This window comes from Centropristis striata, chromosome 1 (genome assembly GCF_030273125.1).
Source record: "Centropristis striata isolate RG_2023a ecotype Rhode Island chromosome 1, C.striata_1.0, whole genome shotgun sequence".
NCBI classification, from domain to species: domain Eukaryota; kingdom Metazoa; phylum Chordata; class Actinopteri; order Perciformes; family Serranidae; genus Centropristis; species Centropristis striata.
The window spans coordinates 8647654-8675204 of NC_081517.1; the positions used below are offsets into that span (position 1 = coordinate 8647654).

The 27551-nt window shown below is 41.2% G+C and overlaps 1 protein-coding gene across 2 annotated transcripts; it reads right to left on the reverse strand.

The window, feature by feature from the left end:
* LOC131968557 (protein AF-17-like) lies at window positions 1–25849 on the reverse strand. Of its 2 annotated transcripts, none has more exons than XM_059329500.1 (20): window positions 25529–25849; window positions 24458–24537; window positions 24303–24357; window positions 24052–24161; window positions 19802–19905; window positions 18448–18541; window positions 17383–17490; window positions 16379–16468; window positions 16140–16287; window positions 15243–16037; window positions 14595–14794; window positions 12517–12634; window positions 12241–12307; window positions 11737–11885; window positions 8318–8518; window positions 7133–7209; window positions 5788–6158; window positions 5487–5583; window positions 3492–3704; window positions 1–2697 (listed from the first exon to the last, which is right to left on the reverse strand). In XM_059329500.1, the coding sequence occupies exons 1-20, from the start codon at window positions 25635–25637 to the stop codon at window positions 2683–2685; spliced, it is 3201 nt and encodes a 1066-aa protein (XP_059185483.1). In that variant the 5' UTR covers window positions 25638–25849; the 3' UTR covers window positions 1–2682. The 2 variants fall into 2 exon arrangements, with proteins under 2 accessions (XP_059185483.1, XP_059185475.1); XM_059329492.1 differs by having other exon boundaries at window positions 1–2751.
* Between the last annotated feature and the right edge of the window lie 1702 nt (window positions 25850–27551).

Consider the following 27551-nt stretch of genomic DNA (forward strand, 5'->3'; position numbering starts at 1 on the left):
TCGTCTTAATCCGTCCTTTTAATTTTACACACAAAAATATCAAAATACTTTACAGGGCTTTTAATCTGAATATTGTCAAATTTGTTTTGATCAATTCTCTCAAACAAATACACTGTACAATGACAACATGCTTGTCCTTTTTTAAAATTCAGTGCTCATTTCATTTAATTTCTTTTTTTTTCAGGGAACAATGCATTTAAAATTATGCATAGTTATTACTTGGTATTTAGCAACACATCTGAGAGACATCACTGCATTTCATGCAATTCATATCCCAATAGGTAACTCGCTCTCCATCAAACCTCATTCAGAGCCAGGTGCTTAAATGTTGTTATACATAAAAGATACACAGTACGACATTCAGAACATGGATTATCTTGTTTACCCAAACTTCAAAGCTTAAAAGAATGAATGTGTTTTTACACAAACATATTAAAGTATACAACTCGTATTCCAACAAAATTCAAAAGGTACTAAAAAACAATTTACAATTGGGCCCAAAGCGCCCCAGTGCAACATGAGAAAGAAACCGCTTCAGAAATCCTTCGCACCACTCTTCAGTCAATCTCTTGGACATGGTTGTGTGTCTGGACTTTGCCTCAGCTGAGAGGCGAGTCATAAGGACATACTTGGTAAATTGCAGACCTCCCACTTGGAGTCATGTCAAAGTGTTGGCTCATGTCTTCATCAACATAATCAACATTCTCCTTCTGTCATTGCTACAGTATTTATCACAGACGGGCGAGCTGCTTGAAGTTCCTTTCTGACGTCTACATTAGCTGCTAACAAAATAATCTAGCACTCAAGATATCACATGTATGGGAGATCATGTTCAAGATTGCAAAACAGAAGTGAGGAAATATTTAAAAGGCCTATGACAATATTGTAAAAGAACACAGGAGAAAATAAGATAGAATAATCCCTTACTCTGTGAGTAGCCTTTGTTAGTAAAACAGAGCCAAACAAACAGAGGAAAACATTTTTATGATGAAGTGGAGTGGAAGGAAAGACAAGCTTATCTCTACATTGGCTTCAGTCACAGCCCTGCAGTGAAGGCTAACAGTAATGAAAGCGGCCATTCACCGTCCGATAACAGCTACACTATGCATCACACACGGCTGCGACAGCACTTTAATAATAGTTTACATCTCGGCTGTCTCCTATGACACCACTGTGCAGGCTTTACTATAAGACTCTCAATAAGTCCTTGTTTCTCTGTTCTCTGAAGCACAAACCACTAAAGAACATTGCATCTGAACACAAAAATTACAATAGAAAATGATTTGACACTTTAGTTACCACTATACGGTTATTCACACATTTCAACTTTTGAAATCATCAGTCAGCTATCAAAAGTATAAATGGGTTTAGGAAGAGTGCTTTGACTTTACTAACGTACCCCTCCTTGTACCCCAGATAAAAAACACTATCAAAGAAAGACAACAAGAGAGTAAGCCTTTGGGCTCGTGGTTTTCTCTGTAAATCTAGTATCATTAAGGCATTATCTATCCAGTATTGCTAAAAGAACAACTAGTTGGTGAACATGAAAGGAATATCAATGTATGAAAGGAATATAAAAAACGGACCCTTCAGGAGGAGGAGTGCAAAATACATAAATGAAAAAACCTGTCAGTCCCTAGTGGCCTAGTAAGTACCGAGCATCCTTTATAAAGGTACTGTGTTGATGGCTAATTTGCTTTGTTAGCTACTAACATGCAAAGTGCACACTTGTTTAGGAAAAACATTAATTTCTTACTTACAGTTTCCAAATGTTTGGTTTTGTCTGCTTAATCTCGACAGCAACTGGAAGGATATAAAAGTCTCTAGAAACTCTCGTGGTGGTTTTGAATAAAATCTGATGCTTAATGCCACGCTGATGCCAGTCTCTAGTGGACCATCGCGTTCTGTTTTGGACACGTGGGCTCAGTGCCATTTTTTACATTTACATACCTTAGAGTTAACATCAGGATTTTTGGTGGGCATTTATATCCAGTGAAGGCTATTGCGGTAATGACTCAGCACAAAATTTCAACAGTGGAAAATAGGTGGCAGAAAGATCTGAGGTAATAACTAGCTTAATGTTGAAATGCCACTAACCACACATTGGAAATGACTGAATATTATCCTTTACACAATAAGTGCCTGGGAGAGGCTACAACATATAGAAGATCTGGAGGAAATTCGGGGCGGGGTGAACACAAAGGGAAGACAAAATATCAAGGAAGACAGTTGAGGTTGCAAGAAGTGGCAGACGGGTGTGATTCTCACTGACTGAATGGAAACTCTGGTTCGAGTCATGGAGGGAAATCATGAACGGTCAAAAGAGAGACGCTCCGACCTTGAGTTCACATGTCAACCCAAAAGCCTCCACAGCACCTGCGGGGATGAGCAGGAACTGCTGCCTTCAGAAGCAGCCCCATTGGTCTAGCTAACAAATTAGTGCAATTTAAGAAGAGACCACTGTATTCATGTTCTCTGAAAGCTGCCTACACAAAAACCTATGAGAAGATCCTCTGATATAAAGAATTTCAAAACACGAAAAACTTCACCGTGACGTTAAAGTCCATCCTGTTATACATTCATAAAAGAGGGTGTAAGATAAAGATGACAGAGAAGGAAAGACGTTCAAAAGTCGTGTAAGTTGACCTCAGTTCTTCAAGGCGGCTGTGATGCCTCATATCTTCATTTGAGCTGCTCCTGTGAAATCAAGAAACATCACCCATTCTTGTCTCCGCCCTTCTCTCCTGCAGCCTGAAAACACCATCACACAATCATTCTTCAATTTCCAAAACTGTGACATGTACAATCGTTATCAGAATAACCCCGGGATTCCACTGGATGCGTAACGACTCCGAAAGGGGCCCGTCCGCAATGGCTGCGTATCTCCGCAGTCCGTCAACACACAGCGGATCCGTCTGTGTCGGAGCTGTTGCGGACAGCGTAGTCCCGAGGACGCACGAACTGGAAGATAATCAACATCTCCTCGTTAATGACTGGAGACAAATCCAGCGACTCCGTCTTAACGAGCGCTAACGAGGTCGGCCGGCTTGTTAACAAGCCTTAGTGATCTCTGTTTGTTTACAACAATCACCGGAGTGAGCGGTGTCAGTGGGGTGAAAAGACGAGCCTCTAATCTGTTGATTTCAGGTCTTCAAGTTATGAAATACGATCCGCCGTGAACCCGAGGTATTTTATTTTGAAAATATACCGGATGTTTTATTTTGTGTCTGTGCACGACTTCCTGTCCCGAACGATCTGCTCTGTGCTGAATTTATGCGTCCTGCTCCGTCGTCCGACAAAAATAGAAGCTCTGCGCAAGTGTTGCGAGGGCTGTCGGATGGCCATGCGACGTCGGACTCATTACGCAGTGGATCTGCAGTCGGTGGAATCTCACACATTGATTATAATGGGTGCGTAACGGCTCCGACGACGGATCTGCAGCCGTTATGCATCCAGTGGAATCCAGGGGTAAATGGTGCAGTATAACTCACCCCAGGCTTGTGAAGTGCATTGTCCTGCAGGCCAAAGAGGCTGCCTCCCTGTCCGCCCTGCAGCGGTGAGGCTGTAGCCGAGGACAGCAGGTTGGGTGACTGGGCGATCAGGGGTGAGTTTGGGGTGGAGGTGAGTGCTCCTGTCAGCGTGAGGCGCTGCAGCTCCCTCTGTCTCTGCTGCTGCAGCATCTGGCACACCATCACCTGCTGCTCCTGGTGGAGGGGGACAAAACAAAACGTTTAGGGGATATTCAGGAAACCTTTGAACTGGTTTTACGTCTGACTAAGTTTCTATTTTGCATTGTAGAATTTTAACATAATGAATACATCTGTATGCTTTAAAATGGGATGTTAAATTGAAAAAAATGTAAGTTCTTAAAAGGAGTCTTTTATTAGTGTTTCTTCTCCTCAGCATTTTACATGTTTTTGAGAGACCTTTTTCAACATTTGTATAGTGGAAAGTGGAAAGGTCCAGTTCACTGGTGTCTTGAGTGTACCAAATAAACCTTTAACTAGGGTGGCCCTGAGAGCTCAATACACTGCTTATTAAGAAAACACATGCAGAATAATCAACAACTTGCGCAATATTTAAAAAACATCTGCACCAAATTGAAATGTGCATCTTTTAGGAAAGATCTTTACCAACTTGACGACTCACAAAAACATCAGTTTGACGACAGGAAAACATCAATTTCACAATTTTACCTGTGTCTGTTTTTCAGTGCATTGGGCTGTCAGGGCCACAGTATTAAACCTCACATTCACCAGGGAGAGAAAACGGCTCTATATCTACCAGATGTCCACAGTGTGACTGGTTCCAAGCCCTCGTAGACTTTTACCAGTTTGCAAGTCAAATTAGAACACACGTGGTGGCTGGTTTCCTGTTGTTGAAAAAGAGTCACACACTGACTCATAACCTCAGCAACCAATTGCTATGAATCAACAATATTTCAGGTCTTACTCTTTTGTATTGATGATATTCAGGGTTCTTGTAACCAGAAAAAGTTCTGGGTTGTGTGCCTATTTCTTTTAACCAACCATAATGGTATTTTGTGGTTCCAAGCCCAGGATACAGTGGCAGTTCTCCTGCAAAATAATGTCAGGGGGGAACTTTTTTTTTGCACAAACAAACATAATTTGATCATTTGTGTGCCAGAGGTGAAGCATGCCTGAGCTGTGAAGGAGCTCACTGGACCACCACAGACGATTTATAAGCTCTATGTGGCTCTTGCAGAATTTTATTAAACAGTGTGTGTGAAAACAGATCAATACATTGGTAAAGTCAATGTCACTGGCACATGCTTCTATTTTCAGCATGTAGATTGCTAGCTCGGTTTCATGTAGCAACAGAGGTTTTAAAAACAGTAACATGCAGAGCAGAGCAGAATTCAGTCTAAAATAAGCTTCCAATGTTCAGCTTATACATGCAGTTTACATCCTGTGAGTCATTCCACTCCCATGGCAACATAATCAGCCGACCGACATTTTGCCTTCCTAAGTAGTATGTAAATAGTATATATATACTTTAAATACCCGATGCATCAAAATAAAGGAATCTTGGAGCTGCTATGAGAACATGTACAGTACAGGCCAAAAGTTTGGACACACCTTCTCATTCAATGTTTTTCCTTTATTTTCATGACTATTGACATTGTAAATTCATCAAAACTATTAATGAACACGTGGAATTATGTACTTAACAAAAAAGTGTGAAATAACTGAAAACATGTCTTGTATTCTAGTAAGCAAAGGGTGGCTACTTTGAGGAATCTAAAATACAAGACATGTTTTCAGTTAGTTCACACTTTTTTTGTTAAGTACATAATTCCATATGTGTTCATTCATAGTTTTGATGCCTTCAGTGAGAATCTACAATGTAAATAGTCGTGAAAATAAAGAAAAACGTATTGAATGAGAAGGTGTGTCCAAACTTTTGGCCTGTACTGTACATTGTAAAATATATAAGTGAGAGTAGAACAAACTGTGTGTAGTTACAGGAGTGAAGTTCTGTGAGGTGAGGAACTGCTGGAGCTGCTGTTGCTGCTGCTGCTCAAGAAGAAGCTGCTTCTGCTGCTCTGACAGGAGAGCAGACCTGAAACACAGACAACCACACACCATCACATTACACACTATGTACAAACACTGAGTTTGATCAGTCCAAACAATTATAGACTTATCCATCGTTTAAGTAAATCCTGTCAGCTGTCTGACATGATGTCAACGCCTTTAAACAACACATCATTCATTTCAGGTGGCTTTCTTCTCCAGCCGGTGAAGAGACAGACTGGGTACATACGGGCTCACACTCTTGGGAAGCTGAAAGCCCTGTGCCAGTGCCTGGGGGTTGAGTGGTGGAGGCTGGGGACGCAAAGCGGGAAGCGTGGGCTGAGGGGCGTTCTGCACGGGAGACTGGATCACGCCGTTTAGACTGCCAAGCACACCGTTCAAATTCAGCTGAGGACTTCCTGCCAGGGACGACATGAGCCCGCCCACTACGGGCAGAGAGGAGCTGCCAGCCTGACTGATGGTCCCCAAACCGTCACTCAGACCTCTACTCAGGCCGTTCAGCAGGGGCTGGCCGAAGGAGGCGGGACTCTGCTGAGGAGGAGGAGTACTCTGGAAGGAGAGGGAGGAGCTACTGCGGGACGGACTACCAGAGTGAAGCTCCTGGAACCAAGACATAAAAAAGTCATTGTAGCTATTTAGCTCTCAGCTTGTGTTGAGGTGCGTACAGTGCTTTTTCACCTCAGTTTACACAACAACAACAAAAATCTGCAGCCACATGGCCCTTTATGGAATAGTTTGGACATGCCTCGTTAACACTGAAATAAAAAACTGACACAAAAGGCACACAGTCCGTGTTAATGTGTATAAATGATGGTACGAGACAGTGTCAATTCTACTGAGTGTTTAGCCCACACATTTCTTGTTACAAAGAGGTTTAAAAGGCCCAAATGCACTTGTTTGATACAGTTTTGTATCATGTGTTCAGGGTTTCTGCAGGTTTCAACAAGTTACATTTAAGACTTTTAAAGATCATTATGAATACATATTTAATACCTATTTCACAACTGGCTACCATGTTTAAAGTCCAGAACACCTCTGCTTTTAACGTCGGTGTTTTTCTGACTTCCCATGCGACTCTGACGCCTTCATATCCAAAGTTCCCAATTTGAGTGTTTTCTTTCACAAGAAGCAACAAGCTTGAAATTTATTATTTTCAACAGGCTTCAACCAAACACTAATTGTGCTGTTCTAGAGTCAGATCTTGTTGAACTTGCAGTTAAACCTAACTTTGCACCATATTACATGAAAGTTATATTAACAGAAACAACTTAACTTATTAACTTATGACTTTATGTGGATGAGCTCCAATTAGTTCTGGCCAGGCTGTACAGTTTAAATTAATGGTTATTGGTTCCATGTTTGTTTTGTTTTGTTACACAGTGATCAGTACAATTTTGTGTACATCAAAGTTAAAGCAACTTAATAAAAGCAATGTTAACTTAATAATCCAATATTTTTTTTAAACCTGTCAAAATCATTCTTTAAGGCTTAACATTCAGATTATTAGATTTTAGACTTTGTAAGGACCTGCAGAAACCCTGGGTCAAGGTAAGAAAGGGTCTACAGGCTCTCACCTCAGACGAGGTAACAAAGGAAGTGTCATTCAGGAAGCAGCTTTTGGACAGGGGACTCTTATTGGTGCTCAGGGGGTCTAAGGAAAAGAGAGGCACAAAGACAGGGTGAAAGCTACAAAATGGTTTATACTAACCTACATGTTTTTTTTAAATTATTGATGTTTAAATGCCCTACATATGGCATTGTCATACATCACTAAATCAGACCATCTGTATTATGATGCAAGCATGCTCGTATAGTTTTGAAGCTAAGTGCAATTTTTTTTTTTTCACATGATTACAATTATCCAAGTGGCAGTATAAATGCACCAGAGGTTAGTGTGGGTTGTGAAGGGTGAAGCCCTGAATAACTCCCAATCTGATGCGTACTTTGGCTGGGCTTGTTTCTTTAAATAGATCAAACTCGGCTCATTTAACCACAAATAGAAGTGTGTCTTCAGAAATAAGAGAGATGCAGTACAAATTTACCCACAAGCACAACAGCAGGTCTCCATTTATTATTGAAATCTCCAGAGTCAGACCAGCCGATCGGTCAGGACATAAGATTAATTCATGTTCTGTGTTCGTCTACACATTCAAAAGTTAACAAACACACAGTCCACTTTCACACAGTGAGCGCATCATGCGTGGACATCATGAGAGAATCTATTCGTTTATTAAAAGACATGTAAGGGAGCTGTCACTGAATCCCAAAATAAAGGCGTTTGAGTTTACATCCCTCATAAATGTGCTTCATTTACCACCAGCTCTCTGAAGACAGTAAAAATTCACTCTAACTGCATGTGGCTATTAGTGCTGGTGTTTGTGAATCTGACCTTTTTTAGCATGAGGCTCAGTTGCATAGTAAGGAGCTGATTTTGCAGCAAATGTATGTATATTACCTCATTTAAATACATGGAAATAAAAGCAGAGCGCTGAGAATTACAGTTTATTTTTGCCTTATTTACGTATGTTTAGTGGTTGCAAAAGCTGTGCAATCATTTTGTGAATTCGCCCCTGAGAGTACAGCTTTACCCAACAAAACCAGAAAAGAATGGTGCAGTTGATGTGAGACAATTTTGAGAGTAGGCAGGAGGAAAGAGAAACACACACAAATTAAATGGGGTGTGTACTACATGACATCATAGTAACAGTGTGACCGAAGGTTTCGATATGAAAGTGGGTAAAGGGGATGAAGAATCTGACCTTGGGTGGATGACAGGAAGTTGATCTGGGCAGAGGTGTGCATGGAGCCGTGGGCGGAATGAATGTGTGGAGGGAAAGACACAGCCAGTTCTGTGTTGAGCAGCTGCAGCCGCTCCTTCTTGGCCGTCAGGCTGAGGATCTGGTCCTGGAGGCGCTGGTTCTCCTGCTGCAGGGAATGGAGCGACTGGAGCATCTCCACAACTACAAGAGGAAGGAAAGATATGTCATCATACAGAACAAGGTTATTATAGTTAACGAAAACTAACGAAACAACAAAAACTAGAATTGAAAAAACATTTTCGTTAACTGAAATAGAAAATAAAAACGAGAGTTTTTAAAAAAACGATAACTAACTGAAACTGTATTTTGTGGTTACAAAACTAACTAAAACTAACTGAAATTATAGTGAAAATGTCCTTAGTTTTCGTCTTTGTCAACTTTTTTCATACGTAAACCTTTTGGTTGATATTAAATCTATTTAATATATCTGGTTTTATGACTTAATAAACTTATTGGGGCTGAGATGGATCAGACAAAGGAAACAAAGGAAACATTTATTGTGACCTTATTGAATCTGGCACCCAACAAATACCCCATTACAAAAAACTAAAACTAACACTAAAACTAATAAAAACTAAACTAAAACTAAGCATTTTCCAAAAAATAAAAACTAAGTAAAACTAATGAACTCACTCTGAAAACTAACTAAAACTAACTGAATTTGAAAACAAAAATTGACAACGAAATTAAAACTAAAACTAATGAAAAATCCAAAACTATTATAACCTTGATACAGAAACAGAATTTCAGTGGAGCTCAGCTTCTGTGCCAGTCACATGCTTTAAAGCAGGGCTCATCAACTACATCTGTCCAAGGGCCAGACCTCTTCTAAGCAGACACTGTGGGTGCTGGACTTTCAAATAAATAAAATAAAATGTGCTTATGCCTGGTTAGCCTATCATTGTTTGATATTTTCACTTTCCTACTAAATTCATGCTTTTTTTTATTTGTCTATATCAGTGTCAACAGACTCCTAAAAGCATGGGAAAATCCATAATGATAACTAGATATTTAGCTAAAAATTGACTTCTGCCAAGGAGGCAGTTCACTGAGGAGACATGGTTAAAAACTGTAGCTGTGTTTCCATTAAAGTTGAAACAAATTTTGAAGCGAAATTTTGAAATGTTGAAATGTTGAATTAAAGAAAATTCGACTGAGGGACGTTTCCATCATCTGGTTTATAGCGAATAAACAAAACTGCATAAACGTTTTTTGGTCAGAAGATGGCAGTGTAATGTGTCGCTCTAAACAGTAGAAGTCGAGATTGCGTGAGAGAACAAAAACAACAAAAAAAGAGGTTGCTAATCTGATAACTTTGGCCAGCCATGAGAGAAAAGGAAATCTTCAGGAATTAGATTAAATTGGGCAACTTATAATTGTTCTTTCGTGTCAGCTTGTCTTGGCTGGCAGAGCGGAAACAGCTGATCATTCATGAGGTAAATGTTACTTCAGAACTTTAACTTATTTTGGTGTTTCTTTCAAGCTTTTTTTCATGCAAATCTTCAATATGCGTGTAGAAATTAGCTGTTGGAGACATGACTTTTGATTACAGAAACGTCACTGAAAATATTCTAAATACCAGAACACATTTTTGGAATTTGTTAGGCTATTATTCTGCAGGCAGGGCTGGATGTGTAAAAGGTTGGCAGGCAGGTTAAATACAGTACCATCATCACACACTTACAGTTGCTGCTACTGGAGTTTAGATTTTAAAATACAGTGTATACTGCATATTAAACCTGCCCTTAATAAAATATTTTTGAAACAAACATTAGTAATTTCATGATTGTCAAAGATATGAAATTAAGAAATTAGACTTCAACCTGGAATAAAGTGCTGACTTTAAAAGGTGATTCCTGGACTTGCTTTTATATCTTGTGTTACATTAAAGCAGTGCCATCAGGTCTGAACTAGGAATTCAACCCCATCCTCTAAATGCTTTCTAATTGATTTTCTATGGAGCTCTTAGAGCAGCGTGCTCTGCATCACACACTGGCAGAACAAACACACTTCTCTCTCATTTCTGCATAGTGGAAGAGCAGTTAACACTCATTAGACTAAAGTGAACTCTCCCTGGGGAACACAGAAATATATTTAAGGTGGAGACTGCAGGGCCTTTAGATTTACAGAGGATGGGAGATTAAGATGTGTAAAATGGTAAGAAAAAGGGTAGGACAGAAAGACACTGGTAGAAATAGTAGAAAACTAAAACAAGTAGGAAACAAAATAAAAAAATGTGACAGCTCTGGGAGGAAAAAAAGAAGAAGTGAAGAATGGGTTAGAGGTGTCAGCTGATGATGTCAGGGAAGCGCTGAGAGATCACAACAGAAACTAAATGTATAAAGGAGCATGACAAACAAAGCTCTGAGGGCTGCTTTTAATTTTGTCGCAGCATAATATCTCTGCTGTGCTATTTTTTGCTTCTGAACAGCGTCCACGGAAACATTCATCATCTCTAAATAGTAGCAGGTCATGTTTTCACAGAGAGAACTGCACAGTGAGTGCAGCTAAACAGTATCAGGTGTGGATTAGTACTGCAGTGGTTGCCAGTCATCCATGGACTGTATGAAAGAAGTGGACGTAGCCCTAGAGTTTGAAAAGTGAAGCTATTATAGAAATGCCTTACACCTGCATTACTTCTAATGATCAGCAGGGGGCGACTCCACTTGTTGCAAAAAGAAATCTGATTTTACAGAAGTCTCGTAGAACATGGCTACTTCTGACCTGATTAATTACATTTTCCTCATGTGTTAATGGTCTCAATGACTAGTTTTAAGTCTTCCACAATACAGCATGATGCTCTTTTAATAAGTTATGACCTCATTTTGAGTAAAATTGACTACATTGTAATTGACAGGTCACTGCGGCTTCAAAACGGTTCACAAACCCGTAAGTGGAGACATGGTGGCTATGTCCTCTTTAATACAGTCTATGTTTCCAACCCCTTTGGCTTATGAGCCCTTAACCCATATAAGCCTGGAAAGCGGATACGTCGTTTTGTAGTATTTGTATAAGCTCTCAAAAACTTTTTGAATTTCATTTCTATCTGCTACAGAGGCTGAAAAATCTAGCAGAAGCGTTGACACTTCTGTTGAATTTCCAGAAAAACCTTCAGGGTTTAGGGGCTTATTTTAAAATCGCCCAGAGGTTTTACAGGCATTTCAGGCCTCAATGGGTTAATTGAAACTACTCGTGACCCATCACCCAAGCCTAGTCTGACTACCAGCTGTGAGCAGTTGAATAAAAATGTTATTTAAAGGATTCTTAGAAGCTTGATGAAGTGAAAGTATCCCTTATGTTAAAAAAAAAGTAATATTGTGACTATTAGTTGTATATATGCATGCATGATTTTGACTTACTGTTGACTCCCATCTCTCCATTGCCATGTTTCTCCAGCAGGAGCTCGATGTGGGAGCTGGCTGGAGGGACGTTCTCAGGACGGGCTCTGACTCCTGCACCCAGCCCGTCTCTCTGGTCAAACAGAAGAGGAAGACAGCTCATAGGGGACCTGTGTGTGGAGGAGGAGAAAACCAAAAAGTAGTCAGAAGAAATGAGAAGTCATCACTGCAGGCGAACTGGGAAACTACAAACAAGACCCTGTGGCTGTGGTTAGCACCGTTTTCTAGTCCACACAGTCACTTTGGTAGTTAAACGGTTGTGAGTTTCCTTGTTTCCTGATGCTGGTTACAGAAATAGAAACTGATCTGACTAAAGCTGCAGCAAAGGGAAACTTTAGCCAAATGATGTTTTATTTGATGGAAATGAAGCCTCGCTTATTTTCAGTAGACCTGGAGGAGTGTAAAATCACATAGGACCCAAGACTTAGCATTAAAGTATACTGATGAAGATGAAATGAGACATACTGTGAGGAAAGACTCTCTCTCGGCGAGTTCCCCTGACATGGGAAACGACAGTCATCGAGGTCGGACTCTGAGGGCGAGGGAAAAAGAGAGTCATGAATTTGACTTGTACTTCTTTTGAATGAAAAGTGGTACAATATGAAGATATTTGCTGTATGTGACATTCTGACAAATAGCAGAATAAGACACTTTATTGTGGATGTTAACACTAACTTCAGTTCTCAACAAATGAAATAAATCCTGTTGATCCCTAAAGGTTCGGATGTGATCTGATCTCACCTGGCAGTGAGGTTTGGGCTTGGGTCAGTAGTGGCGGCAGTGTCGGGGCTGTGGAGAGACAGCTGGAGAACGGCTGAGTAGAGGTCAGGCTATAAGAGGTGCTGGAACCTGGATGGACCTACGATACAGTGAACATCAAAATGTGGCTGAGAAAAGTAATCTGGAGATAAGTAGAGCAGTCGCACAAAGGAGTTCTAAGACTTTTAGGACAGGATATAAGACGTTCAAAATCTGCTAAAAATAACGCTTCCAACTTTGAAACTTTGAAATGAAATTTCATTGTAAAATAAAGAACATGCGGGTTGGACTGCGGTTTTAAATATGTTAAAGTGATCTGTTGCAGTAGAGATCTTCAAGAGATGATGTAGTTATTATTGTACCATTGTTGTTATTATGCTTGAAGTTGGCGCTAGCGTGTCTGGGAAAGTGGAGATGGGTGGAGATACGGACGTATACAGTGATGTAATGACGTGGCTCTCTAGCCTGTGGAAAAGCAAACAGGTTCTGAGAAGGTTTGACTGTCGACTATTGACGATGCTGTGGGGAGTTTGCTGGGATGATGGGGTTTTGCACACAATGGCCCTCATTTATCAAAGAGCGTAGAAACCAGCGCAGATCTGAGTGTATATTTGGTCTTACGATCGTATCTCGCCAATCACAGCGTAAAAATGATCGGCTGTTGATAAATGTGGCGGCTCAAAACGAGCGTCATTTAAATGTCACGCCCTAATTTATAATAATATATAAATAATATATACCCGATTCAGATGACTCGCCTTCAGAGTTTACGACACCGAAGGACGCAATACGGCGAAAAAGAGGACCCCCCCCCTAAAGTCAACTTTATTAGCAAAGTGCACCGTTACAAATAACAATTGGGGCAATATAGACATATTACAGAAATACGCAGCGCCGGAGGTTTATGAAATAAAAGTACTTATAGTTATAAACTCAAACAAGTTCAGTGAATATTTTACATTTGGAGCACGGACCTAAAGTTTTCACAGCTTTTTGGTTTAAGGAAGTAAACAATGTTTTAAAGTAAGTTTTAATTCTAAAAGAAGAGGAATTTCTCAGAGTCAGAAAGTGAAACGCTGACGTCCAACAGCTGCAACACAACAAACTGGTTTTGTTTGGCAGCATAAAAAGTGAAAAGGAAGGAAATCAGTGGTGCTGTCAGCAGAGTAGCAGACTATTAAACTCCCGGCGAGGTTTGAGTAATTCATTTATACATCGTGATATATAAAGCCTAATAATCTATATAATATCCGAATATTGCTATTATTATGATGGAGATATATTCTTAACCTCTTTACATTTACTAATAATGATGTCCTAGTCAGAGGAGTGTGTGGCAGCGCTGATTGGAAATGTTTATATTCGGGCAGCACCGCTGGTGGAGGAGACGCTGACGCTCTGGTGTCGGAGCTGGATAACAGTAAACAGCAGAAGACAACAACATTTAATATCCTCGGCTGGTATTCTGTTTAAAGAATTTCACGATCGCAGGGTGTATTTATTTTTGATAAATGATGTAGTCTAAACATGTTTTGCTTTGTCACCATTAAAAATCAAAACACCAAAGAGCATTATCAGCTCCGGGTATCGATACTGTATTCTAAGATCAATTCTCCGACTCAGATATGTGGACTTCACGCTGACTCAAATTTGCGTACACGAGCTGAGAGCAGACGTGAGATCTGGTCGCTCGAGATCAGCTTGCGTAGAAATGATCTTACGCCCACTTTACGCTCACTTTCTGTCATACGCTCGTTTGATAAATGAGGGCCAATGACCCTACCCTAAAGGAGATGTCTTCATGAAACATAATTATCCATCCAACAGTCCAAACCCTGAAGACATTTAGTCTGCTGTCACATGTGATGAAGAAAAACTGTAAATCCTCACAATTGATAAGCTGGTTGCTGAAAAGGTTTTGGCATTCTTGCTTGCAAAATAATAAATAATAGCAAAATATAATGTTAATATAGTACACAAAGATGAAAATAGCCACAGACAGACAGAAGGATAAGTCAGAGAGCAGGCAGCTGTGCAGTGGCACTGATAAGATGAAATACCTGTGTGTTTGAGACAGCGTTGACTGCCGGAAGAGAGAGTGAGGAGACGTGGGACGTAAGGAGTCCTGAGGAGAGAGGGGTGCTACACATGCCGCCTCCCAGGGACAAGGAGGTGCTGCACACCCCTCCACCCAGGGAGAGAGGGGTACTGCAGACACCCCCACCCAGTGTAAGAGGATCCTTGAGACTGGAGTAGATACCTGAGATTGGAAGACAAAGTTGGAAAAAAAGAAATGTATTTAATCTCAGAAGTTGTTAGACCCCAAAAGAAAACAACACACGACACCTGAGCCTTCGTGTACACAAGAGAATCAATCTGTAAGTAGGGCAGGAAATCTAGCACATATGCTACACACACAAAAACCACAATCTAGGACAATATTCTGAATTTTAAAAGCCTGTGTATGAAAACCAGCGCCATGTAGCACTATCAGTATCCAGTGGCTTATTATAATACTCTGAGGTTCTGATATACAGATAAGCTGCTACTGTGCTGCTGATATGGCTCATGTGTAATGGAAAGATTTCAACACTTTAGACTCGAGCTGCAAATGAACACACCAAAGTGTTCGCCTTCTTACACACACTTGCTGTCACACACAGGAAGCTAGAGGGCTACCACACACACACCCACTCACTCAGACTCACCAGAGCTGAGCAGAGAATTGCCTCTGCTTGTGGAAAAACTGCCGGCAGAGGAGGAGGAGAAAGAGGAGGAAGAAGAGATGGCGGTGGGAGGTAGCGTGGAGGGGAAGGCGGGGTGTGGGATGGAGGATGGGCTCGTGTAGAGAGAGGAGGATAAGGCTGGAGGAGGAGGCGCTGTGTGGTGATGGTGGTGGTGATGCTCCTCTTCCCTCCTCTCTCGGTTCTTGCTGCCTCGTGGTCGCCCCGGGCCGTGGCTGCTCTTCTTGTTTCCGCGGTGCCGCCGTTCTCTGGGCAGCGGCGGAGGCGTGGCCTTGTCCTCCGGGGCCGCCTCCTCCAGGATGGGCGGCGTGCTCAGTTGAGACGGCTTACACAGAGACTTGGAGGGCTTGTAGTCCGCAGAGGAGGAAATCTTCCGGATCTTGCTACTGCTGCCGAGCCCCGACGAAGAGGTGATGCGCATGATGGATCCGAAGGTGGAGATAGTGACCTTGTTCTCGAAAGGGCTCGAGTTGCCCTCCGACCTGTCGTGACCCTGCGACCCTGCCAGTGGGCCGTCAGCAGGAGTCAAAGCTGGCGGCTTGTGGTATTTACTGTCCTCCTCCTCCTCCTCCTCCTCCTCCTCCTCATCTTTGCCCTCTTCCTTTTCATCGTCCTCCTCCTCCTCTTGGACTGCCGGCCTCCTGTGGCGCTCCTTACGCTCCTCGCCACTGTGGTCTTCGCCACCTTGGTCGTGGTCACGCTCCAGGCGAGAGGATGATGAGAACTGATGGAAATCCTGAGTGGAAGACAGCGAGCCACCTGCAAGAGAAACACAAAGGTGGAGTCAAACTTAACTCAACTCAGTTCTTCATTGAGTGTCCACACTTCAGTCTGCCTTCTGTTTCATTCTTCACATGGTACCTGTGTTGAATGGACTGGAGGAACAGGAGGAAGAGGAGCAACTCTTGCCGGTGCTTCCTGTCTTCTTACTGCGATGACCATGACTGTGTGAGCTCAGCTTCTTGGACTTCCCCTCGCTGTCCTTGCTGCTGTGGTGACTGGAGGATATCTGTACCGGATCACACAGGTCATTAAAAAGTCAGTTCAATAACATGTTCAGCTGCATGTCACACATTATCCTGTGGTTTGGCTTTTCATACCTTTTCTATAGTACTGCTCGTCACTGAGGAACCCAGGCTGTCTGAGGACTTCTTGTGGCGCTCTTTTTGCCGAATCTTGTCCTTATGACTCTAAATGAACGAGACACACAAACGGCTCAGGTATGTTAGGCATTCACATCTGAGCTATTTGGTCCGCTTAAAATGAACTTTGGTGCCTTTTGTTCGGTCACTGTAGGTGAGAACACAGTCCGAACCAAAGGAAGGAAGCGAACCAAAACACTGCATTCTGGGTTGGAGTTGGGCAGATATTTGAGAATCAACACCAGGCACGGTAGCAGGCTCGAAAAATGTCTTGTTGACAGACGTGGTCTAATGATGAAGTTGTTATCCAAATATGGTCAGACGATCACATGACACAGTTGCTTGTAGCTACAGAACAAAAACAACAAAGTCTGACAGAAAAGTGGCTCATGGATTCAATCGCACAGCGGATCAAAGCTCCATAAAAGTGAAAAAATACATTAAATTCTGCGATTTGCTTTGAAAAAGTGTCAGCTCTTTCTCTCACATATTCTGTCCAATAGATGAAGGATATTTGTTTACAATGCTTGGTGCTCTTGATAAAGCACAGTGTGGAAGCAAACAAAGTAAAAAACTTGAACACCACTGAATCACAGAGTCCACCACACTTTATATGTGAAAGCGACCTTAGAGTCAAACCAGGTCCTACAACGAATACACCAACCACTGGTACACACATGGACACAAACAAGCGCGATTACTAGTGTTGAAATGTTTTATACTAGTGCCAATATGATGCCTTTTTGGCACCAATGCCAAATCTCTATTCTAAAAACCTTGAAAACTACAAACCCTTTTTAAAAAATTTAACAGATTGAGCCAAAGTTCTTGAATATGAAACGTTGTTTTAACAGAGGCTGACGGACAAAAACTTTTAGTTAAACTGCTGAAAATCGGTCAAATGTCCCCTTCATCCTTTACCTGGCTCTTACAGTTAAACCATCTACAACGCTCAAGCTTACCTTCCTCGGTCTGTGGTGGTGATGTTTGTCTTGTGACGGAGAACTTGAGCGCCCCCTGGGATGAGTGAAGGAGCTACTTGTATTTTCACTGGAGCGCAACTTCTTCTGCTGTAAAAACCAAAGGAAAGCATGAGCACTGTCTCAAGCTAACAACCAAAGCTCATTTCATGATTTAACTTTGGATATGCAGGTATTCCAGCTTCACTTGGCACTACTATAGCCAGTAAATACAATGACTGCTTGCCAGAAACTATCTATTCTACGATCAGAACCGTCCAGACCTCAGACACCGGAGCGCTAAAAGTAGGCTAATAGCTTTGCATCCGCTACCATTCTGGCAAGTATTTCATAAACTTAATGTCAAAGATACCGGACTGTCCCTTTAATGCTTACTAATTTCCAGAGAGATGGACCAACAGAGGACTTATCAAGCTATGAAAAGTGCACATGAGTGATTGTGTCGATGAAGCACCAGATTTTGTTGAAAATCAAGCACTTTTTCGAGAAGTACATTGAAATGAAGAGTATTCCTAACCTTGAAATTGCACAGTCTAAACTAAGCATTGTCCAGATATTTAAGACTTGACTTTAAGTCTGGTGTTGTGCTTATTGAGTGCTCATCAGAGCTCTGTAATAGGGATTAACAATGGGGCTGTCCACCTCCTGTGCCAGAGCCAGATAAATGTCATTAAACATGGATGAAAGTGACACAGCTATACAGGCAAATTAAAGACATAACATTACATTGCTCTGATTGATACATCAGACTTATGTTGAATGGTCCTAGCAACCATTACCATTTAAAATGATGTTATAATTCAGTCAAACCACTCTGAAGTATACAGTGAAAACAAGATGCCAACTCAGTTTGATTATCAGGAACTTTGATTCAAATAGGAGGTGGTAATAAAAAGCTCACTTATGTTTAATGTTAACCGAAGGTGTTAAAACTTCACAGTGCATTTAAGGAAGGATTCTGTGTCGGAACATTTAAAGTGACTGAAACAGTTTATTTCTTCATTCTTGCACTGTCTGTGAAGGATATTAGACTGTTGTCCATCTTACCATTTTGTTATAGTGGTGCTTGCAGTATCCACAGTATTTCACATTGTCAGCTTCTGGCCCTTCCTCTTCACACAGCAGACCTGCCATCTGAGCGCTGAGCACAGTGTGTCACAGGGTCAGACGGGAGAGGAAACAGGAGAGCACACACACACACATACAGAGACCCTGATAACGACACCTGGATGTCGCCCAAGTCACCTGAGAGCTTTTGTCATTGATCAAGAAAGGATGGCTCAAATGTCAGATCTCTGAACACAGAAATCTGTGCTGTACAATCTTCCAGGCTTGATGTCTTTGTGCTGCCAATTTATGCACTGAAAAGAATCAGTTGCAGCTCACAAAAATGGGACACAAATTAAAGGGATTACGTCATGGTTATGGCAGACTGGAGTATTTTTTGATAACTTTTAAATAGAGATTCTTTTTTAATATATTCATTTGTAAATGTTTTTAATAATGTTAAAGTCACAATTCAGACATATTTAAAGTATGTAAAACTTTTTTTCTTTCATAAAAAGTATAGAAAAAACTTGAGAAGGTACTTAAGGCACATCTACTCTTCCTCTCTCACTGAGAAATATTGGACGAGGCCTTTTCTTGCCCACTGCTTTCCTTGCGTGCTAGGTTGACCGGTTAAAGAGTAGTGAAAGCGGACTATGTAGCTCGGTGGGGTCTGGTCTATTCCGTCTGAGTATCCAGACTCAGATGAGGAGTCTGTTGTGCACCAAAGTCAGTGACTAGGAGACGCATCAGAAGGGTAATTAGATTAGAAAATTAGAAATAATTAGAGTTAGCATATTTTAGCTCGTTTATGTTGTTTGTTAGCTCAAGAGCTTGTAACTGGCAGTGGTTCACACAGCATTAATGGGTGTAAAACATAAAATAATATCTGCTTTGATTTTACAATGTGTTTCCCTCCCTGAACTGACAAGTCCGCTCTGTGCTGGTTTTAAAGTTGCTTTCATTGCTTTTTATTGGCTTTTGTAGTTGTGACATGCCTTATCTGGTTTGCCCGGAGATTATATATTTGAATCTCAGATTTTTTAAATGCACAGATATCTCCCCCTTCATTAGAGGAATGCAAACAAACCTCTGTAGTGACAAACTTAACACAGATATAAGTCAATAAAGTCTAGCTCAGACATTTTACAGGACAGAAATACAAGAAAATCACATTTTTGAGAAACGAGGGACTTTATAACAATTCATTTCTGATAGTATTCCTGCAAGATCTCTACTGCAGCTATTTCATAACATCTTAATTGTTTCTCACTGACCTACTTGCTGGAAAAAAGTATGACCATCTTGTAGACATTTCCATACACACATACTGTACACACAGCTTAATACTTACCAGGTGACATGGAAAGCTTGTCTGCAGCCCTGCCTGTTGCAGGTCATGCAGGCTCCGCAGGCTGCCTTGCTCTCCCTCCCGTGGTCCTCACAGATATAACAAGTCTGGTGAAACAGCAAAGATGTAGAGAATAGGAGACATGTGAGTTATTTGTATTAAAAATGCAGATTAATGTGGAAAGCTGGGTCACGTTTTGAAGCACTTCTGTTACCAGGAAAAGCTCATTCGTGTAATTTGGCTGTTAAAGTGAACCATTGAGATTGCAGTGCTGGAAAGTTAAACGCTATTTAATTTGAGTCCAGCCGCAGCTATACTGTAATAGATCAGGAAGTGTTGCTTGTCAAGACAGCAGATGGGGCTTTCAAACAGAACGCAGTTTGCTCTGTGCTTGCCGCTTTGTACAGCAAACTGTTGACCAGATGTTTGGGAATGTTCTAGAAACAAAAGCACTGAAGAGATTGTGACTGGTTGTGTATTTTTTTTCCCGTTCCTTGTCACCTGTATGCCTTATCGTTTCTTTCTCATTTGAATAAAATAGGTGATAAACTGCAGGGCACTTGAATTAATGCAGCATAAAATCATGTGCAGCCATGATTTTGGAGATAATTGATTGAGACTGGAATCCTTGTATCCTGCGTGACAGCAGCATCAGTCTTCACTGACAATGTTGTGAACACACACAAGCAGACAAACGCATCCACGCACACACAGAGCTTTTGTACTTCTTCCCCAGCTTTTCCCCAGTGAGCAGGGCAGACTGGTGGGGGGCAGGAGAGGCCTAGCAACAGGTGCCGGACAAAGGAACAGCGGGCTCTTTACCTTTTCGCTTCAGCCCTCTCTGTTTGCCTTTTCTCTCCCCTTTTCCTCTCTCTTTCTCTACTCCCCACATCCTACTCTGCTCCCCTCAGAGGATGTTGGCTGTGTAATGAAAGGCCGGAGACATAACTACACCGAGCGTGTAAAAGGAAGAGTGGCTTCTCAAGTTTTCACTGTCCATTGTAATGCTGTCTAGGAATGCAGGCAGCACAATCTGGATGAATGGCTCTGACGGGGAAAGCTGCATGCAATTTACTGTAGCTGACACAGTAATATGAAACCAGGCACTCCAGCACTCACATGTGTACATTTATATGCAGGCACGCACGCACACACACACACACACACACGCACACACATTATATATACACAGCACGTCAGCCAGTGGCTGCTCAGTGTAATGAGTCCATGCGTCAAATATTGATTTCTTTGTAATGTGTGTTGCTTTAAAAAGGTCTGCTCTGGTGCATGCTGGGTATACTGCTCACTACTTCTGCTGCACACAGTCTGCCAACTATCAAAGACTACACGACAAAAAAAAGTACAAATGCATAAGCTTACAAGACACCTGATGTATGAAAAAACCATAATGTTTGTGGTTAGTAACAGTTAAAACTTTCTCAGAGGCTACAATGGGTTCAGTTTTAAGGCTCCAGTGATCGGCATATGGAACTAAAAGATCTAAGGAATCCATCGGTACCATGTCATGATATCGGTCAGGAAGGGGACAAATTAACACTCCAAAACTGGGCAAAATTTTAGTGAGGGATTTTCAAATCCCAACTTGACCTCTGACCTCAAGCTATCTGAATATAAGGGGTTCTATGGTGTTATTTTTAGCCTACTGTATTTGAATATTTCTACATACTGGGGTCACTAAATAGTCTGTGAATTGCATAAATTGGGAATGACTGGAAAGCTCAGACTGCTGTGGATTCAATGAGCCCAATTTTATTCAAGTGTAATGAGGTCAGTCCCCATAGTAGCCATTTCATTGTAGCAAAGCCATATTTTTTAACCTTGTATAGATGTATAGCTTTCTAAGGTATATTTACAATAAGATGGTTTCTCAGCACTTTACAGAACAGAAGTGCTCACAATCCAATCAATGAGAAATACAACAATACTTGCAGAAATCTCCAAAATGTCAAACATTTATAACACCAAATGACAACATTTTCTATTTACTAATTTTATGAGAAATGGTTACTCGTGGCCTTAATGTGCTATTGGAGGGATTTTCTGCAAATGAGTTATCAGTAGACGTAAATTTAGCACCAAATCTGCTGCTAGATTTAAGCCCCAAACGAATCGTATCAATCCAAAACATGGGAATGGCCATCATTGACTTCCATAATAAAGTTCTAAACCCTTATACACTCTTCAACATTTATTTAGACACCTAAACAGACATGTTTATTATAGATTTAAAATGAAAAAGAATTGACACACAGTGGTGAGCTGAATCACAAATTAATCTTTAGGTTCCCAGTTTTCCGATGGTGTACGTCACTTCTATGTGGCATCTACTGTTGACCTGCTATCTCCCCCTAAAGCTCTGCTGCCCCCCCCTTTCTGTTGTTCCCTCGACCTGCCTCATCTAGTTCTCCCACGTTTCCCAGAATGACTTTTAACAACCTCCAGAGAGCAGGCATGACCTTGCCACATTCAGCTCTGGGTCTGTATGGTACGTGTAGGTGGAGAGAGCGAAACCATTTTCCTGTTAAGGGAGAAACAAGACTTGTGCTGTTTCCCAGATGTCTTAAAGCTGCGTTGCATCATGGTTTGTTGAAGCTTTTGTACTCGTGGTGGTGAGCTTGATATTATTTTTTCTTTTATGACAGATATTTCTCTGTGGGATTGTTAAAATTGATGAAAAAAAGGTTTTCTAAAACAAAGGCTCTGCTGTTTTTTGTTGTTGTTTTTCTGAACGACTCACACCAATATCACAACCACTAATGTTTTTGGTCATAGCTTCAATTGAACTTAACATGAAGAATTTACAGCCACAAAACTTTATTGTTATGTCTCTCTCTCTCTCTCTCTCTCTCTCTCTCTCTCTCTCTATATATATATATATATATATATATATATATATTTTTTTTTTTTAAATGCCATAAATAACACCAAATATCCATTCTAGTGTGTCCTCTACGTTGCTGTGGTTAGTTTTAGAGCCCGACGATATGGTATTTTTGAGACCGATGCTGATACTGATTTTAGAGGGGAATAATCAATCAATAAATGATATTGTGCCTGATGAAGTAATTATTTGAGCTGGAATGAAAATAGACCTTTTTATGTGGATTTTTCACCACTGCAAAGGATGTCTCTAAAACATAAAATTTAATTAAATCATAGTTAACATTGTTATACATTATACAAACAATGTATTATATTGTCAGCCAATTTTTAACTGATAAGTGAGAAAATAAAGAAATTACTGTTCAGTGTCAGTCAATTATGACTGACTATTTTTAAAAAGCAATTTAAAAAAATCATGGCAAACAACATTTTGCTACATTACATTAAAAAAGTTTTCATAATGGCACATATCGGACAGCATATACTCTGATAGCGATATAGGCCCTTGATAGGCCAATAACGGCTGATAATATCAGTACACCTATATCTGTCGGCTCTATTTAGTTTGCATGTTTGTTATACAGAAGGACAGTCTGTGTTTGTTATCTGAACTGGTAAAGTCAGTTGAACAGGTGAGTCACGACATACTTCCAAATCCTGCCTGTCAGACGGGGAATTGTTGCTGGAGTCTTCCCTTCTCTTCCTTGGCTTAGTAATATGCAACACTGTTGTACTTCTTTACCCGAGGTGAAATAAACCAATGTTGTTGGTAGCCTACCTGTTACAAACTGACTTAGTAGTGAACGACACACTAATGTGCAGATGGATTCTGTGAGAGAACATTTGGTTAAAACTCAGATCTTTTATAAAATCCTCTTATGTAGTCCTGATGTGTTTTTATGTGTTGCAAATACTGCACCAGACTGAAAAAGCTACATTGGGTGTCAGCAACTTGTCTTATGGTAACTTAACTAATGTTTTTTTTTCTCTTTTTAAATAAGTGCTGTACAGTAGCACTAATCTATGCCGATGTGAAGAATGGTTACTGTAGATTTTGAAAAGTAACAGATAGATATTTGGAAAAGGTCATGATAATTCAAATTTAAGTGCTACAGACATAATTAAGTTTGGTCATTGGTGGTTGATAACACCCTTGGGTACTTCATAAACTATAATAAAGACTGTTTTAATGTGTTTCAGCCACTTTAGGTGGAAAAAAACATATTTTTTGCAGATCAGCACATTCATACTGATACCATTCTTTGGGCATCAGCAAAACTAAAAAGTCTTACTGTATTAGCAAAATGTAAGTTGTTTTATCCAGGCAATGTGTGTGTTTGTGTCAGTACCTTGATGTATCTCTCATGCGGGACGTACTGCAGGATGATAGGCTCCATGGTGAGGACGTTGGCAAACTGCACCTCAGGGATGTAGAGCGCACACACAACGTGGGCCCAGCCTGACGCAGAGATTGGCAGTGGATCAATAACACGATACGGTTCCTCATGAATGAAATCTGCAGCCTCTATTCTATTTCAGACAAGGAGGTGTTCCTGCTGTGTAACTCTGAATAGTGAGATAGACAGAGAATGAGACTTACCTCCACTGTCTGTCCTCTTGAGGGCACCATCTTTGTGTGGACACAGCTCACACCTCTGGGACAGGACAGGAGAGAGGAGTTAGTAATATTAATCAGAGCTGGTGAAGCTGGAGAGGATGGATGAGTTGTGTCATGTTTTGTGTTGGCATACTCACCACGCGGGCCGCCCTTTCTTGTGATTCACACTTCCGACAGAACCACGGACCGGTGGGAACCTGGACTATGCCATAACATGCTGGAACGAACACACACACACACACACACACACACACACACACACACAGAGACACACACGCATGCACGCACACACAGAAGAGGTTACTGATACCATCTTTTATACAAGCAGTTTTCTAACATACACATGACTTTAACACATATAACACATATACTACATGTTTTTTCTTTCTCGTTTTTCTCTTTCACATTTTCTACTGTAACACATTTCTCTTACACTGAATCGTCATGTCACTAATGTAAAGTGATGCTGTCATCTTGGTTAGATTTTTTTAAAGACATTTTTAATCCAGTGGGGAACTTAAATGCAAGATGGAATATTCATGAAACTGATCTTATGATTATCAACTCAACCCAGCTGTGTTTCGTCACCACATTTTATAGCACTTTTGCTTACTTTAGGGAACTGAGTGATCGCTACTTGATAAAAATAACCTGCAGATGAGTGCAGTGAAGTCAGCCGGGCATAAATCTACATCAGCCTCTCAGAGTTGATCTAACTATCAGTCGCAGGGCTGATTTCTGCTCACAAATATGATCATACAAGTTAACTGATGCCCTTGTTGTCTCATTAAAGCAACAAAGCAAGTGGACACAAGGTAACATAATGTCCAAACCGGCAGGCCTCGCCGGGGCTGTTTTGTCGCAAAAACACGCCTCTTGCAGTATGTCGTGAATCCAACCGGGCCAGACACACACACACACACACACACACACACACACACACACACACACACAGACCTCAAGTACCATCAAGGCGCCATCCAGGCTCAGTGTCACTCTGCTTGGCCCTGTGTATTTTATCATGTGTGCGGAGAGGAAACAACAAACAGCACGCCTACCTACCCCTCCCACACACACAAACACGCACGTAGACAGCGACAGACCGATCTACCGACCTACCGACCTACCAGCACCTCTGGCTGCCTCCAGCCGCCGGCTCAGCCGCCACAGCTGCCCGGTAATTACACGCTAACAGCGGCTAATGTTACCTTGGTGAACGGCGACGCTGCAGCCGTGTCCATCACAGTAAACCAGAGGGTTCTCAGCCCAGCCTCGCTCGTCTGAACACACGCAGCAACCTCCAACCATTTCCCGCATGCTGCTCCCATACGAAGAAATGTATTTCCCCTCCCGGCAACGGCTCAGACCTCGCCCAGGCCTGTCAAGTGGTCGTCCCGCACTTTAACGCCGCACCGGGCATAGTCGTGGGCCGCTTTCGTCGCGCACTTTTAGCGCAGCGGAGAGACGAAATCTCGGCGTGGGGTTTGTGGTGCTGCTGCTACGTTTTTTCCGTGATGTCCTCCCCGTCCCCATAGAACCGATGCAGTGCGCATGCTCAGACCTGCTCCTGTGGTTCGGAATAAGTCACAGCAAAGGTAGCAAGTTATTGTTATTTTGTAACATGAATCACTTTTTACTTTACGTTTTTATCCTCTAACATTATTTCAGAATTTTTACATCAATGTGGTAATGTTCTAATCAAATGCCGCACGTGCGTGGATTAGTTTTATAAATTAAATTAGTAAAACATGTGGATCAATCAGTCAAAACCGCTGGCTGCACTGTTTGTCTATCAATGTTGTCTCAACAGCGCCATCTCTAGGATTTCTACAAAATAACACAATTACAAGCTATTTCACCATCCGCTGGCCTGACCTGAAATACAAGACATCCTGTCTGAATGATGCACCTTAATATTCAATTTAACTTTATTCTGATTTTAATATGTGAGGTTTAAATCATCTATTCACATTTGTCTTTTATTCTTTCTCTATTTGTAGACTAAACTATCTCTGGGTGCAGGCATTTCAGTAAAATTCAAATACATATGACATCCAAATTCCAGTGTGTGCTTTGACCCTTTCTGATGTTTTATGACTCAAACTCAAACTCAATTCAATCCCTTGGTTGCTTTTAAGGTCAAAATAGTGTGTTGTTGTTCCAATTTAAATACATCAGCATGGATATCCTTTAGATTTTTGGCTGTCAAGTTGACTCTTATAATTCAGTCAGCAGATGTCACCAGAAGCCTCTCATTTGGACTGGACTTGCGTCATTGTTGCTTTAGGACTCCTGTCTCAACTGGCTGAGTGAACCCTGTCTGGCAGGTCACTTTTATAGTGGAAATGGGACTTCAGACACACACACTCAGTTTCTAGACGCTAGTCCTATTCCCTTTTCTCTATATGGCTGTTTTATGTTCAGAGGTGATGCGTCAAGTTGTTGTTTTTTTATCTTCCTACAAGCTAACCTGACTTCTGCAATCTTACTAACAAACTACTGAGAAGAAAAATACCCTGAAATCATCCTCTTCTAACTGGAAAAAGAGAAGCAACCGGGTTATTTTCTTTTAAATGGATGACTAGGCTTTTCAATCTAACGGATGCTGCGATGATAGTTTGTCTCACAAGTGTCACTTCTCTTCAACCCCAAAGAGAGAAAAAGGGAACTGGCGCTGATGGAGAAGACAGATAGCATGGTGGCAGCTGGATGAAGCTAACACCCATTCTGGTCTGAAGGCAGCAGGGCGTGACCGAGTCCCGGCACTGACATGTGGGCGAAGTACATCCATGCGCACACAGCCCAATGCACACTGAATTATTGACTAGTGACAACCCAAATTTTAGTGTTCACCTAAACTTCCCTAAAAGAAACTTAATGTCAGCAGAAGTTCCTAAAGTTTGTCATATTTAAAATGACCACAAACCCTCAATTTGAACCCAAACTGATAAATTCCCATTATGTGGACTTTTACTGGCAGACAGAACTTATCACCATCTTTTCTGTGGGTGGAGTGAGTGTTGGTGGGAAGAGTGAAACTACAGATTCATTTGCATTTGCATTTGCATTTTTTTTTTTTTTTTGGACATTCTGCCATTGAGGTTTCAGCAAGTTTCTATTAAGCCTATATTATCAATATTTTTTAATGCCTTCTAACAATTATAGCACATTATAAACCATTTACTGTGTAAGAAAAACACATCAAGAACAATCCACTGTCATGCAGTACCA